Genomic DNA, 12,485 nt, shown 5'->3' with positions numbered 1-12,485 from the left:
CCCCGGCGACATCCTCGATCTTTCAAAGAAAGAAAGAAAGAAATGAGGTAGACCACAGTGACAAAGATTCAGATAAGCAGTGATGCATTTTAAGATCTTTCATAGGCACAGCAAAAACCACATTACCAATTGAAAACTACCATAGCAGTGGTAGTCACCATAATAAGTTCAGGCAGGCACTGATTAATAGCACTTAACAAAGTAACAAAGTTTAGAAAAATACAGGTAATACTACTAATGAATTTCATGGCTTGTAGGAAAACCACTGACTATACCAACCACCATACATACGACGGTCAGATAGATAACCTATGAGCTGGTTGCAGAATAACCCCGGAACAACATCTAAATATAAATAACCTGCAGAGGGCAGCTGCATATAAATAATACTATGACACATTCTCATCAGTCCTGAGGGAAGAGCCATGCAGCCAGACGCATCTCATCACAACGCTTCGAGGAAATATTTGGATGAGCGGAATAGACATCGTTGGATCTCATTTCAAAGAAGCAGAAATAAGTGCTCTCCTTGTTGTAGCAGTAGTCCATACGATTCTCCTCATCATCATCCAAGAAGAAGATACAATCACCCGACAATCCGCACAGAGACACAGACATGGCCCTGGAGCACCTTCGCCCTAGAAACAACACTTGGTCAGCCCCCACAGTTGACACCTTGACCCACCGTGAATGTTCAAAGTCAGCCTTGAAAACCTCAAAGCCGCTCAGTCCAGCAACAACTTCACCGCGCACTCCAGGTCCAGGTACACGGCACAAGATCGTCCTCGTGCCATCATCAACACCCCATGCGATTCAACCAGGTAAAGCTTCTTGCAGCGCATAGTGTAGTCCTCAAACACAGCTGGATACCATGGCTCACCCTTGATGGCTTGTCCAATCCGAGAAACCTGTGGATCCCCAGTGATCTGGTCCTCGTTGATGTTCACCACAAGGAGGTTCTCGTCATCAGCAATGGCATAGAGCTTTCCCTGGTAGAATGCCATGTCTTCGAACCTCTTACACTGATCATAAGCACGCACTGACCACGACAATGCCCCTGGCTGGCAGATTAGAATCTGATGTAATGATATGCATCCATGTGATGTAACGCTTCCAGGAAATATTTGGAGCACCGGAACGGATGCTGCGGAATCTCATGGAATAGACGCCGAAAGAAGTGTTCTCCTCATCATAGGCATACTCTATGCGATTATCCTCATCATCATCCAAGAAGAAGATATAATCACCCGACAGCCCGTACTGAGACACAGAAATGGCCCTGGAGCACCTTCGCCCTAGAAACAGCACTTGGTCATCCCCCATGGTTGACACCTTGACCCACCGTGAATGCTCAAAGTCGGCCTTGAAAACCTCAAACCCGCTCACTCCAGCAATAACTTCACCAGGCACTCCAGGTCCAGGTACCCGGCACCAAATTGCCCTTCGTACCATCAGCAGTGCCCCATGCGATTCAACCAGGTAGAGCTTCTTGCAGGGCATAGTGTTGTCTTCCAACACAACTGGATACCATGGCTCACCCTTGATGATTTGTCCAATCCGAGAAACCTGTGGATCGCCGGTGCTATGGTCCTGGCTGATGTTCACCACAAGGAGGTTCTCGTCATTGGCAATGGCGTAGAGCTTGCCCTGGTAGAACGCCATGTCTTCGAACCCCTTACACTGATCGTAAGCACGCACTGACCACGACGAGGCCCCTGGCTGGCACAGTAGAATCTGGCTGGTGTGTCCAATGCCAACCAGTGCAGCAACAAGGTTTGGCGAGCACGGGATTAGCTTACTTATGTGCAGCTTTTCCGATGTATTGATATGCATCCATGTGATGTAAGGGTCGGCAACTTTTGACCCATCCTCGAGTGACCACTTAGCGACTGCATTTGAAGGACGGAGTCGGACGCAGGAGAGAGCAGGGAGCGTGACGGTCGCCCTGGAGAATGGATTGACCAGGAAGCACCCGTCGTCACGTGGGAAGACGAGCCAGCTGCCACAGACACTCTCGTACCCTGCGAAGCCGCAACCAGGGAAGGAATAGAGCCTAGGGTACAAGATGCTGTAGAAGGTGCCGTCTGGGAGCGCGAGAAGAGGCAGTGGCGGGGGCACGAGCTGCTGCCTCGCGGCCGCACGCCAGTGCGGGCACACCGCACAAAGACGGCACGGTCGGCGTACTCGGGGAGCAGGCTGAGAACAAGGCCTACTATGTCCAGCGGGAGGTCTGACCACGACGACTGTGGCTGCGGGTGTGGTTTCTTGTCTGCTGCCATCATTCCTGCAAAGAAGCAACAACATCATCGAATGCTATCGTACTTCGAACATCGCAACCACCCCAAACGCGCCAAGCAATTCGTCGAACACCTGGCGTGCATACCCAGCGGACACGGCGGGAGCAGCGAAGAAAGCTCCAGTGAGCGAGCAGAAGAGTAGGCCGGGATATGAGGGGAGAAGGAAGAGGTGGTACCGGAGAGATCGCGCCGGCAGCAGGGGTCGAATGGTGGATTGGCCGTCCGCGTCGCGCCGGTGGGTACCCGGCCCGCCGGCCGCCGCTGTACGGTGGGGAGTGAAGTCTGTTTAAAACCTTGAGATTGTAGAGCCGGTCGCATATGAACCCTCACCTTCAAATCCCTGAAATTTGTACCCTGTATTCACGGATCCCGGTCAATCTAACCCTGAACCTGCCTAGACCAGTTTGACGCACTAGGAAATCAACTTTCCCGGCCGGGATCACTCTGATCCCATTGACTGCACAGGTCTACATGTTATATTCATCTTCTCTACCTGAATCTCTCTATCGCGATAGCTGTGTCTTCGTGCATCGTGACGGGCTAGCTGCAGGGCATGCCGCGGTGCATCTGTCCGTTGAGCCGCCACGGTTGAGACGAGGCCTTCGGCGAGGAGCGCGTATAGGACCTCCCCGCGGCCGGCTGTAGTAGGTAATACGGAGGACAAGCTCCAACGCGGACACGCTCACGCGGTGGCCGGTGGCGCAAAGCTGGGTGCCTGGATAAGCAGTAGCTAAACTATCTAGCACCAAACGCTCATAGTACGTGCTAAGCAACTTAATCGATCTTGGCTTGATGATATGATCGCACAACGCAGACACGCCACCATCACCTGCGACGCGTGCTGCGGGGGTTTCACGGGGGCCAGCGTGTGGCCGCTCGGGCATGGGCAGAGCGCGTCCATGGCGCTGTGCGTCTGCAACTGATCCCGTCTCTTGGCCGCCCCCGGCACTGTGCCGTGAGCTCAGCCGCGTTGGCGAGCATGGTGGCCACGAACTGCGGCTGCTCACGTGCAGTGAGATTGAAGCCGCAGACGGCAAGGACGAAGCTGCGGAACCTGCTTCGCAAGCAAGGATACGACTGCAAGCCCGTCTTCGCGTGGCACTTGCTCGGCTCCGGCACCGTGATGCCCATGAGGCCATGACAATTGACAATGCTGAGGGTGAACACCTGCCGTGGCGCCTGGGTCGCGTGACTACACGCCATTATCCGTCGATGACCCCTGAGGCGCGCGTCGCTGTTCCGCCGTGTTGGTGGCGTTCAGGTGCCTGCGCTGATTTCAGGAGAGAGAGGGGAGCGGTTGGGAATGAAGGATGGATCTGACATGCGGGGTAAGGGTGTAAGTGAGAGGTAGACTTTAATCCCGGTCGGGATGTTTCTTTTCCCAGTGCACCAAACTGGTCTAGGGTCCAGATTGACCGGGATAAGTGACTACAGGGTACATACTTCAGGGATTTAAAGATGAGGGTTCAATTCCGACGAGCAGTACAACTTCAAGGTTTAAAATAGACTTCACCCTACGGTGGGAGTGCAGTGTGGAGCCCGAACGGCGCCGGGTGACCAAGTGAGTGCAGCCCAGCGCTCAGCCAGCGGGCATTTCAGAAAAAATGTAGTACCCCTAAAAAGACAAAATATAGGAAAATATAGTTCTTGTTTATTTCTCATTCGTGGCCGTCTTCATCAACTTCAAATAAAAAGAGACTTCGTTTTCAGATGTTTTTCTTCGAGTTCCAATGTCGATTGTATTACTTCTGTAAGCTCGAGACTTGAAAAAAACAGGTTCATGGAATGCAAAGATGGTGCAACACTAAAATTTTGTATAAAACATTTTTAGTATTCGAGAAAATTTACAAATGTGATGTGAATATTTTTTCGGACGCACATGGACAAATAAAACTCTGCGCAAAAACATTATTACGATTGATATAAAATGTAAAGTATTATAAAATAGTTAAATAAATTCCACTATCCATAGATATCAATATTTTTAAATTTTTGTAAAGATATGTTCATTAGTAGGAAAAATATTCTATGCATAAAATAAATATATTTATACATGTCTAATTCATTAAAAATAGAAAATTATGCAGAAAACATAAAGAACAAATTGATCAACCAGAAAATTAAAAAAACAGTGAAGGAATTAAAGAAAAAACGAACAAAAGGGAAAACCAAATTAATTAATTTATGAAAAGGACCCTATTAACTGGGAACGTTCGCTGGGAGGATGTCATTTGCGAACGATTTCTATGACATTTTAGTTGTAGGGGATGGCAATTTGTCCAGACAAGCATGGAAATTCCTTCCTAGAGAAGGCAATATTTTCCAAAGCCTGTCATCGTTTGATCCCCGATCAAGTGGTTGCGAGTGCATTCCCTGAGAGTTCCTTCTTAGCGAACATTCGCCGGTTAGCATTACCATTTATGAAATCCATAAAAAGAAGAAAATAAATTGCAAAAATAAGAAACAAAGAACAAAGTCCCACCCTAGCTAAAATTGGTCGGGCCCATGGCAATACAAAATTATGTTGGCCATGCTTATTCCACACAACGAGTGTGAGCCAATAGGATTTTCACCTGGCGACGGGATAAAAAGAAGAAGAAAAGTTCCTTATAAAAGGACAAGAAAAAAAGGTAGAATAAAGTAACTACTAAAAATAAACACAAATGGATATAAATTTACAGAATTGAAAAAAATGTAAAATACAGAGAAAGAAAAGCAAGATGAAGAAGAAGCAAAAACCAAAAACGAAACTCCCAAGAAAGAGATGCTTGCTGGGCTCGCCTAGCAAGAGCGGATATCAAACGTGAGTTCAGAAGCTTCCCGGCAAACATGACCAGATAGGTACTGGAAATCACTTAGCTAAACAGATCATGCTCCAAGTTTAATATATTTTGCAGGGCTATGGAATCCGTCTACTGGGGTAACAGTATCTCTCTGTATTATTATTTTCTGGACACGTGTGTAGAAAAACAAACGCATGAGTGTACCAGATGCAGTGTAAAACAACCCTGGAGCAAATATATCAATTTCAATTTATGTTGGCTTCGACCTGTGAAGGAGACAAAAAAAATAACTGCGAATGCACAGATGAAACCACCCCGGACCAGTGACTGAATCCCCAAATTCAATCAAACTACACTAGAAGCGCAACCGCACAAGGTTCATCACAAGTTAAATATCATAAAAAATGAGCAACTTGCAAAACAAATCTACCACTCCAGAGTTAGTTACTACAGGGAGTCGACATCACCTGAGAAATCACATGAAAAAAAGGGACCATCAGTACATGATTTAGATAGATGTATTTTAAGATCTTTATAGGCAGAGCAACAACCGCGGTATTGATTGAAAACCAATACATTTAACATGTTGACGATACATAGCAACATAGTATTAAGTTCAGACAACTGACGATTGACGATACATCACAACTGACAGGGTAATCAAGTTAAATACCAACGTATTTCACGGCTTGCATGGGACCACCAAAACACACTAGCAACCGCCATACATACCAGTCAGATAGATATACCATGTGACCAGATTGCAAAATAAACACTGGACAACATCTATAGCATGGTCAGATAACATGAGAGCAGCTTGTATGGCCACAACCCAACAACAATATAACACCTTCACCTCAGTCCTGAGGAAAGAGCCATGCTGCCAGACGTGTCTCAATGCGGCGCTTCCAGGAAATCATTGGATGAGGGGAAGAGACGCGCTGAGTCGCATGTCATAGGCGCCGCATGATGTGTTCTCCTTGTTGTAATAGTAGTCCATACGATACTCGTCGTCATCATCCAAGAAGAAGATGCGATTGCCGGAATGTTAATAAATCTAGGTCCAGGTGTGCATACATATTTAACATGTTTCCTGGAAACATGGCTAGAGAGGCACTGGAAATCACTTAGCTGGTCTGATCCTGTTCCAAGTTTAATTTGTTCTGCAGGGTTATGGTCTGCGTGTACTGGGGTAACAAAAGTTACAAAACTATTATCCTTTGGACACAATTGTAGAAATAGAAATCTAAGAGTACTCCCTCCGTTCCAAATTACTTGTCTTAGATGTGTTAGATACAACTGTATCTAGATAAATCTAAGACACGATAATTTTGGACGGAGGGAGTATGAAATAAGCAGAGGAGACATGCACCAGATGCTCTCTGGCGCAGTGCAAACAACACCTACAGTTCATTCTAATGGCACTGCACCCCTCTCTGTTCCAGGCATATCCATTTTAGCATCACTGGGTTCATAAGTAGCCACTCAAATAAACATCATGCTTTTTTTGCGGGAAAAATAAACTTCGTGCTTTTGAAATCACAGCACGAAAAAGGTGGCTGTCAGGTATGGCAATTCCATTTTGTCACTATCACTCGGTGAAGGGAGCAATAAATTAACTGCAATTGCACAGATAAAATATTTCCGGAGCACTGACTAGCTGAATCTCAAATCAAATCAAACGCACCTTACAAGGTACTGTAGCAATTTCAGCCAAAAAAAGACCACCATGCCAATTAATCGCAAAAAAGGAAAGAAAGAAAAAGAGAGAGACCACAGTGACAATGATTCAGATAAGCGGTGGTGCGTTTTAAGATCTTTCATAGGCCACGTTACTAATCAAAAACCACCATGATAACTTCAGACAAGCGCTGATTAACAAACAACACTAAACAGAGTAACAAAGTTCAGATAGATAGTAGCAATACTACTAACGCATTTCACGTCTTGTAGGTAAACCAGTGAACACTATACCAACCACCATATATATATACCACCGTCAGATAGATAACCTATGAGCAGGTTGCAAAATAACCCTGGAACAACAACATTTATAGCATGGCCAGATAACCTGGGAGCAGCTTGCATATATATAGCATTATGACTCATTCTCATGGGTCCCGAGGGAAGAGCCATGCAGCCAGACGCATCTCATCGCAAAGCTTCCAGGAAATATAGGGATGAGGGAAAAGGACACCGTCGGATCCCAATTTATAGGCGCCGAAAGAAGTGTTCTCCCTGTCGTAGCAGTAGTCCATACGATTCTCCTCATCATCATCCAAGAAGAGGATATAATCACCGGGCAACCCGTACTGAGACACAGACATGGCCCTGGAGCACCTTCGCCCTAGAAACAGCAGTTGGTCATCCCCCACGGTCGATACCTTGACCCACCGTGAATGCTCAAAGTCGGCCTTGTAAACCTCAAACCCAGTCAGTCCAGCAACTTCAATAGGCACCGCTCCAGGTCCAGGTACCCGGCACATGATCGTCCTTCGTGCCATCAGCAACACCCCATGCGATTCAACCAGGTAAAGCTTCTTGCAGCACATAGTGTCGTCCTCAAACACAGCTGGATACCATGGCTCACCCTTGATGATTTGTCCAATCCGAGAAACCTGTGGATCGCCGGTGCTATGGTCCTGGCTGATGTTCACCACAAGGAGGTTCTCGTCATTGGCAATGGTGTAGAGCTTTCCCTGGTAGAATGCCATGTCTTCGAACCCCTTACACTGATCGTAAGCACGCACTGACCACGACGAGGCCCCTGGCTGGCACATCAGAATCTGGCTGGTGTGTCCAATGCCAACCAGTGCAGCAACAAGGTTTGGCGAGCACAGGAGTAGCTTACTTATGTGCAGCTTTTCCGATGTATTGATATGCATCCATGTGATGTAAGGGTCAGCAACTTGTGACCCATCCTCGAGTGACCACTTAGCGACTGCATTTGGAGGCAGGAGTCGGACACTGGAGAGAGCAGGGAGCATGAAGCTGGCCCTGGAGAATGGATTGACCAGGAAGCAGCCGTCGTCACGTGGGAAGACGAGCCAGCTGTCACAGACACTCTCGTACCCCGCGAAGCCGCAGCCAGGGAAGGAATAGAGCTTAGGGTAGAAGATGCTGTAGAAGGTGCCGTCTGGGAGCGCGAGCACCGGCAGTGGCAGTGGCAGGGTCAGGACCTGCCGCCTCGCGGCGTCACGCCACTGCGGGCACACCAGAGCAAAGGCGGCGCGGTCAGCGTACCGGGGGAGCCTGCTGAACACCACGCCCCCTATGTCCAGCGGGAGGTCTGACCACGGTGACCGGGGCTGCGAGCGTGGTTTCTTGTCTGCTTCCATCAGTCCTGCGGAAAAGCAACAAGACCATGTTATCGTACATCGCAACCAGTCCCAGACCCGGCAAGCAATACGTCGAACACCTGGCATGCATAGCTAGCGGACGCGGCGGGAGCAGGGAAGAGAACTCCGGTGAGCGAGCAAAAGAGTACGCCGGACGATGAGGGGAGAAGGAAGAGGTGGGTACCGGAGAGATCGCGCCGGGAGCGGGGTCGATTGGCCGTCCGCGCCGGTGAGCAGCTCGCCGCTCTCGCCGCTGTGCGAGTGGAGTTCTTTTTTTCTTTTTGTTTTTTGAGGGAGTGCAGTGGGGAAGCCCGAACGGGAGCGGGTGACCAAGTCAAGCCAGGCCCAGCCAACCTGTATTTCCCATTCTTTTCTTTTTTTTGCGGGGGATTTATTTCCCATTCGATTAAACGTTTGAAACGGACGTGGCCGTCTTCAACTTAACATAAAACTACTCCCTCCGTTCCAAAATATAAGTCTTTTTAGAGACTCCACTACGGACTACTCCATGAAATCTATGAATAGTTTTAATTCGTTTTATAGAAAAATAAAGGTTCATGGAATGCAAAGATGGTGCATATTAAATTTCGTATAAATTCGTTTACTATTCAAAACAATTTACAAACGTGATGTGTATATTTTTTCAGGAACACATGGACAAATAAAACTCCGCTGGAAAAAAATTGTTTCGATGGATATAAATGTACAATATGATAAAAATAACTAAATATATCCACTATCCAAAGATATCACTATTTTAAAAAATGCCTAAATATATACTCATTAGTAGGAAAAATATTCTATGCATTAGATAAATATACGTATACATGTTTAATTCATAAAAATAGAAAAGGATGCAGAAAAACATAAATACAAATTTTAGCGACCTGAAAATAAAAATAACAGTAAAGGAATTAAAGAAAAATGAACAAAAAGGGAAACCCCAATAAATTAATTTATGAAATACATAAAAAATAGGAGGAGAATAAATCAAAAATAAAAAATAAAAAAATCCCACCCTAGCTAAAATGGCTCGGCCCCATGACAATACAAAATTATGTTGGCCATGCATATTCAACACAATGAGTGGCAATAGGATTTTCGCCTGTCGATGGGACAAAAAGAAGAAGAAAAATTCCTTAAAAGGATAAGAACAGATGGAATAAAGTAACTACTAAAAATAAAAATAAAAGAAACACACGTGCATATAAATTTACAGAATTAAGAAAATGAAAATACAGGGAAAGAAAAGCAAGACCAAGAAAAGCTAAAACAAAACGAAACTCCAAGAAAGAGATGCTTGCTGGGCTCGCCTAGCAAGAGAGATCCATTTTGCAAAGAGTGGATATCAAATGTGAGTTCAGAAGTCCGAGCAAACATTACTGGAAAACAATTAGCTAATCAGATCATGCTCCAAGTTTAATATATTTTGCAGGGTTATGGAATCAGTCTACTGGGGTGACAGTATCTCTCTCAAATACTATTTTCTGGACATATGTGTTGAAAAACAAACGCATGAGTGCACAAGATGCTCCCAGATGCAGTGCAAAACAACCCTCGAGCAAAATATCAATTTCAATTTATGTCGGCTTCGACCAGTGAAGGGGACAAGAAAATTTACTGCGACCGCACAGATGAAACTACCCCGGAACACCGACTGCATCTCCAAATTCAATCAAACCACACTAACCGCACAAGGTTCATCACAAGTTAAATATCATAAAAAATGAGCAACTTGCAAAACAAATCTACCACTCCAGAGTTAGTTACTATAGGGAGTCCAGATACTCCAGATCACCATGCCAAATTACATGAACAAAAAAAGACTGTCACTACATGATTCAGATAGATGTATTTTAGGATCTTTATAGGTACAGCAACAACCGTAATACTGATTGAAAACCAATACAGTTAACAGGTTGCATAGTAACCACCATATAAAGTTCAGACAATTGATGATACATCGCAACTAACAGGGTAAGCAAGTTAAATACCAATGTATTTCACGGTTTGCATGGGACCAGCAAACACCTTACCAACCGCCATACATACCAATTGGATAGATAACATGTGACCAGATTGCAAAATAAACACTGGACGAAATCTTTAGCATGGTCAGATAACATGGGAGCAGCTTGTATAGCCACAACCCAACAACAATATAACACCTTGACTTCAGTCCTGAGGAAAGAGCCATGCTGCCAGACGTGTCTCAATGCGGCGCTTCCAGGAGATCATTGGATGAGGGGAAGAGACGCTGCCGAGTCGCATGTCATAGGCGCTGCATGATGTATTCTCCTCGTTGTAATAGTAGTCTATACGATACTCGTCGTCATCATCCAAGAAGAAGATGCGATTGCCCAACAAACCGTACCGAGACACGGACACGGCCCTGGAGCACCTTCGCCCTAGAAATAGCACCTGGTCATCCCCCACGTCCGACACCTTGATCCACCGTGAATGCTCGAAGTCAGCCTCAAATACCTCAAACTTGTTCTGTCCAGCAACAACTTTACCCCTCACTCCAGGTTTAGGTTCAGGAACCTGGCACCAAATCTTCCTGCATACCATCAGTAACGCGCCACGTGATTCAACCAGATAGATCTTTTTGAGGGGCATGACGGGCATAGAGTTCTCGTCTTGCATCACATGGTACAACCTGAGACCACCCATGTAGCAGCGCTCACCATTGCCTTTGATGACTCTTCCAATCCGAGAAACCTGTGGATCACCGGTGCCTTGGTCGTTGCTGATGTTCACCACAAGGAGGTTCTCGTTATCGGTAAGGACATAGAGCTTTCCTTGGTAGAATATCATGTCTTCAAAATCCCTACACTTGTCGCACGCGCGTACCGACCACGACAAGGCCCCTGGCTGGCACATTAGGATCTGACTGGTGTGCTCAACGCCAACTAGTGCGGCAACAAGGTTTGGCGAGCACAGGATTAGCTTAATTATGTGCAGCTTCTCTGAGTCATTGATATGCATCCATGTAGTGTAGGGGACGGCAAATTTTGACCCATGCTCATATGACCATTTAGCGACTGCACTTGGAGGCCGGAGTCGGACGCTGGAGAGAGGAGGGAGTGTCATGGTGGCCCTGGAGAAAGGGTTGACAAGGAAGCACCCATCATCGCGGGGGAAGACAAGCCAGCTTCCGCAGGCACTCTTGTACCCAGCGAAGCCGCAGCCCGGGAAGCAGAAAGGCTCTTCATAGGGGAGGCTGTAGAAGGTGCCGTCGGGGAGAACGAGCAGGGGCAGTGATGGGGTCCGGAGCTGCTGCCTTGCGGCGGCACGCCATTGCGGGCACACCGCGGCGAAGCGGGCGCGGTCGGCGTACCCGGGGAGAAGGCGGAGCACCAGGCCTGCTAGGTCCAGCGGCAGGTCTGACCACGATGGCGGTGGCTGCGAGTGCGGCTTGTTCTCTGCTTCCATCGGTCCTGCAAAGAAGAAACGGCATCATCAACGAAGAATGATGGCACATCAACATTTTTAGCTGCGCAGAGGCAATGCGTCGAACAACTGGCGTGCGTGGCCGGCGGACACTGCGGGAGCAGAGGCGGAAACCCCTTGACCCTGAGCGATGAGCGGAGGAAGGCGGAAGGGGGGTGAAGAGAGGGAATAGGCGGATGCCAGAGAGACCAGCGCCGTCCCGGTGCCGGAGCGGGGACCGACCTGCCGTTCGCGCGGGACGCCGGTGGTAGGCTGCTACTCCTGTTGCTGCTGCCGTACCCGTGCGGGAGTGGAGTGTGGATGCCCGAACGGGATGGTGCGACCAAGTGAGTGTAACTGTGTGGATCTGTGCAGCCCAGGCCCAGCCACCACGTGGACGTATGGGCCGGGCCCTTACCCTGAGCCCGCAGTTCTTGCTGATTGCCATTTCCGGCCTCCAAGATTCACTAAAAGAACTCCCTAGTCATTTATTTATGATTAAAAAAGTGTCATTTTCTGCTTAAAAATAAGAAGCAAAAGTGTCATTTCGCATATGTCATTCAGAGAATTGAACTGAGTCTGAATCTGATATCTAATCAAGTAGAGAAGTGTGATACAAGGGGTTATAAAAAGAC

General features: G+C 47.2%; 2 protein-coding genes across 2 annotated transcripts; both read right to left on the bottom strand.

Annotated features, from left to right (window-relative positions):
* Positions 1-6,821: 6,821 nt before the first annotated feature.
* Positions 6,822-8,724, bottom strand: LOC123183118 (F-box protein At2g26160). The gene is made up of 2 exons (XM_044595857.1): positions 8,603-8,724; positions 6,822-8,423 (listed from the first exon to the last, which is right to left on the bottom strand). The coding sequence occupies exon 2, from the start codon at positions 8,416-8,418 to the stop codon at positions 7,192-7,194; it is 1,227 nt and encodes a 408-aa protein (XP_044451792.1). The 5' UTR covers positions 8,419-8,423; positions 8,603-8,724; the 3' UTR covers positions 6,822-7,191.
* Positions 8,725-10,480: 1,756 nt separating this feature from the next.
* On the bottom strand, positions 10,481-12,204 carry LOC123183117 (F-box protein SKIP23). Its single transcript, XM_044595856.1, has 2 exons — positions 12,094-12,204; positions 10,481-11,858 (listed from the first exon to the last, which is right to left on the bottom strand). The coding sequence occupies exon 2, from the start codon at positions 11,851-11,853 to the stop codon at positions 10,594-10,596; it is 1,260 nt and encodes a 419-aa protein (XP_044451791.1). The 5' UTR covers positions 11,854-11,858; positions 12,094-12,204; the 3' UTR covers positions 10,481-10,593.
* Between the last annotated feature and the right edge of the window lie 281 nt (positions 12,205-12,485).

Source organism: Triticum aestivum, chromosome 1D, assembly GCF_018294505.1.
Source record: "Triticum aestivum cultivar Chinese Spring chromosome 1D, IWGSC CS RefSeq v2.1, whole genome shotgun sequence".
In the NCBI taxonomy this organism is placed as follows: Eukaryota; Viridiplantae; Streptophyta; class Magnoliopsida; order Poales; family Poaceae; genus Triticum; species Triticum aestivum.
This window is presented reverse-complemented; position numbering and strand designations above follow the sequence as displayed.

Bases quoted from the DNA above. Each gene is read 5' to 3' on its own strand.
- LOC123183118 (XM_044595857.1), bottom strand. From the start codon at position 8,418: ATGGAAGCAGACAAGAAACCACGCTCGCAGCCCCGGTCACCGTGGTCA.
- LOC123183117 (XM_044595856.1), bottom strand. From the start codon at position 11,853: ATGGAAGCAGAGAACAAGCCGCACTCGCAGCCACCGCCATCGTGGTCA.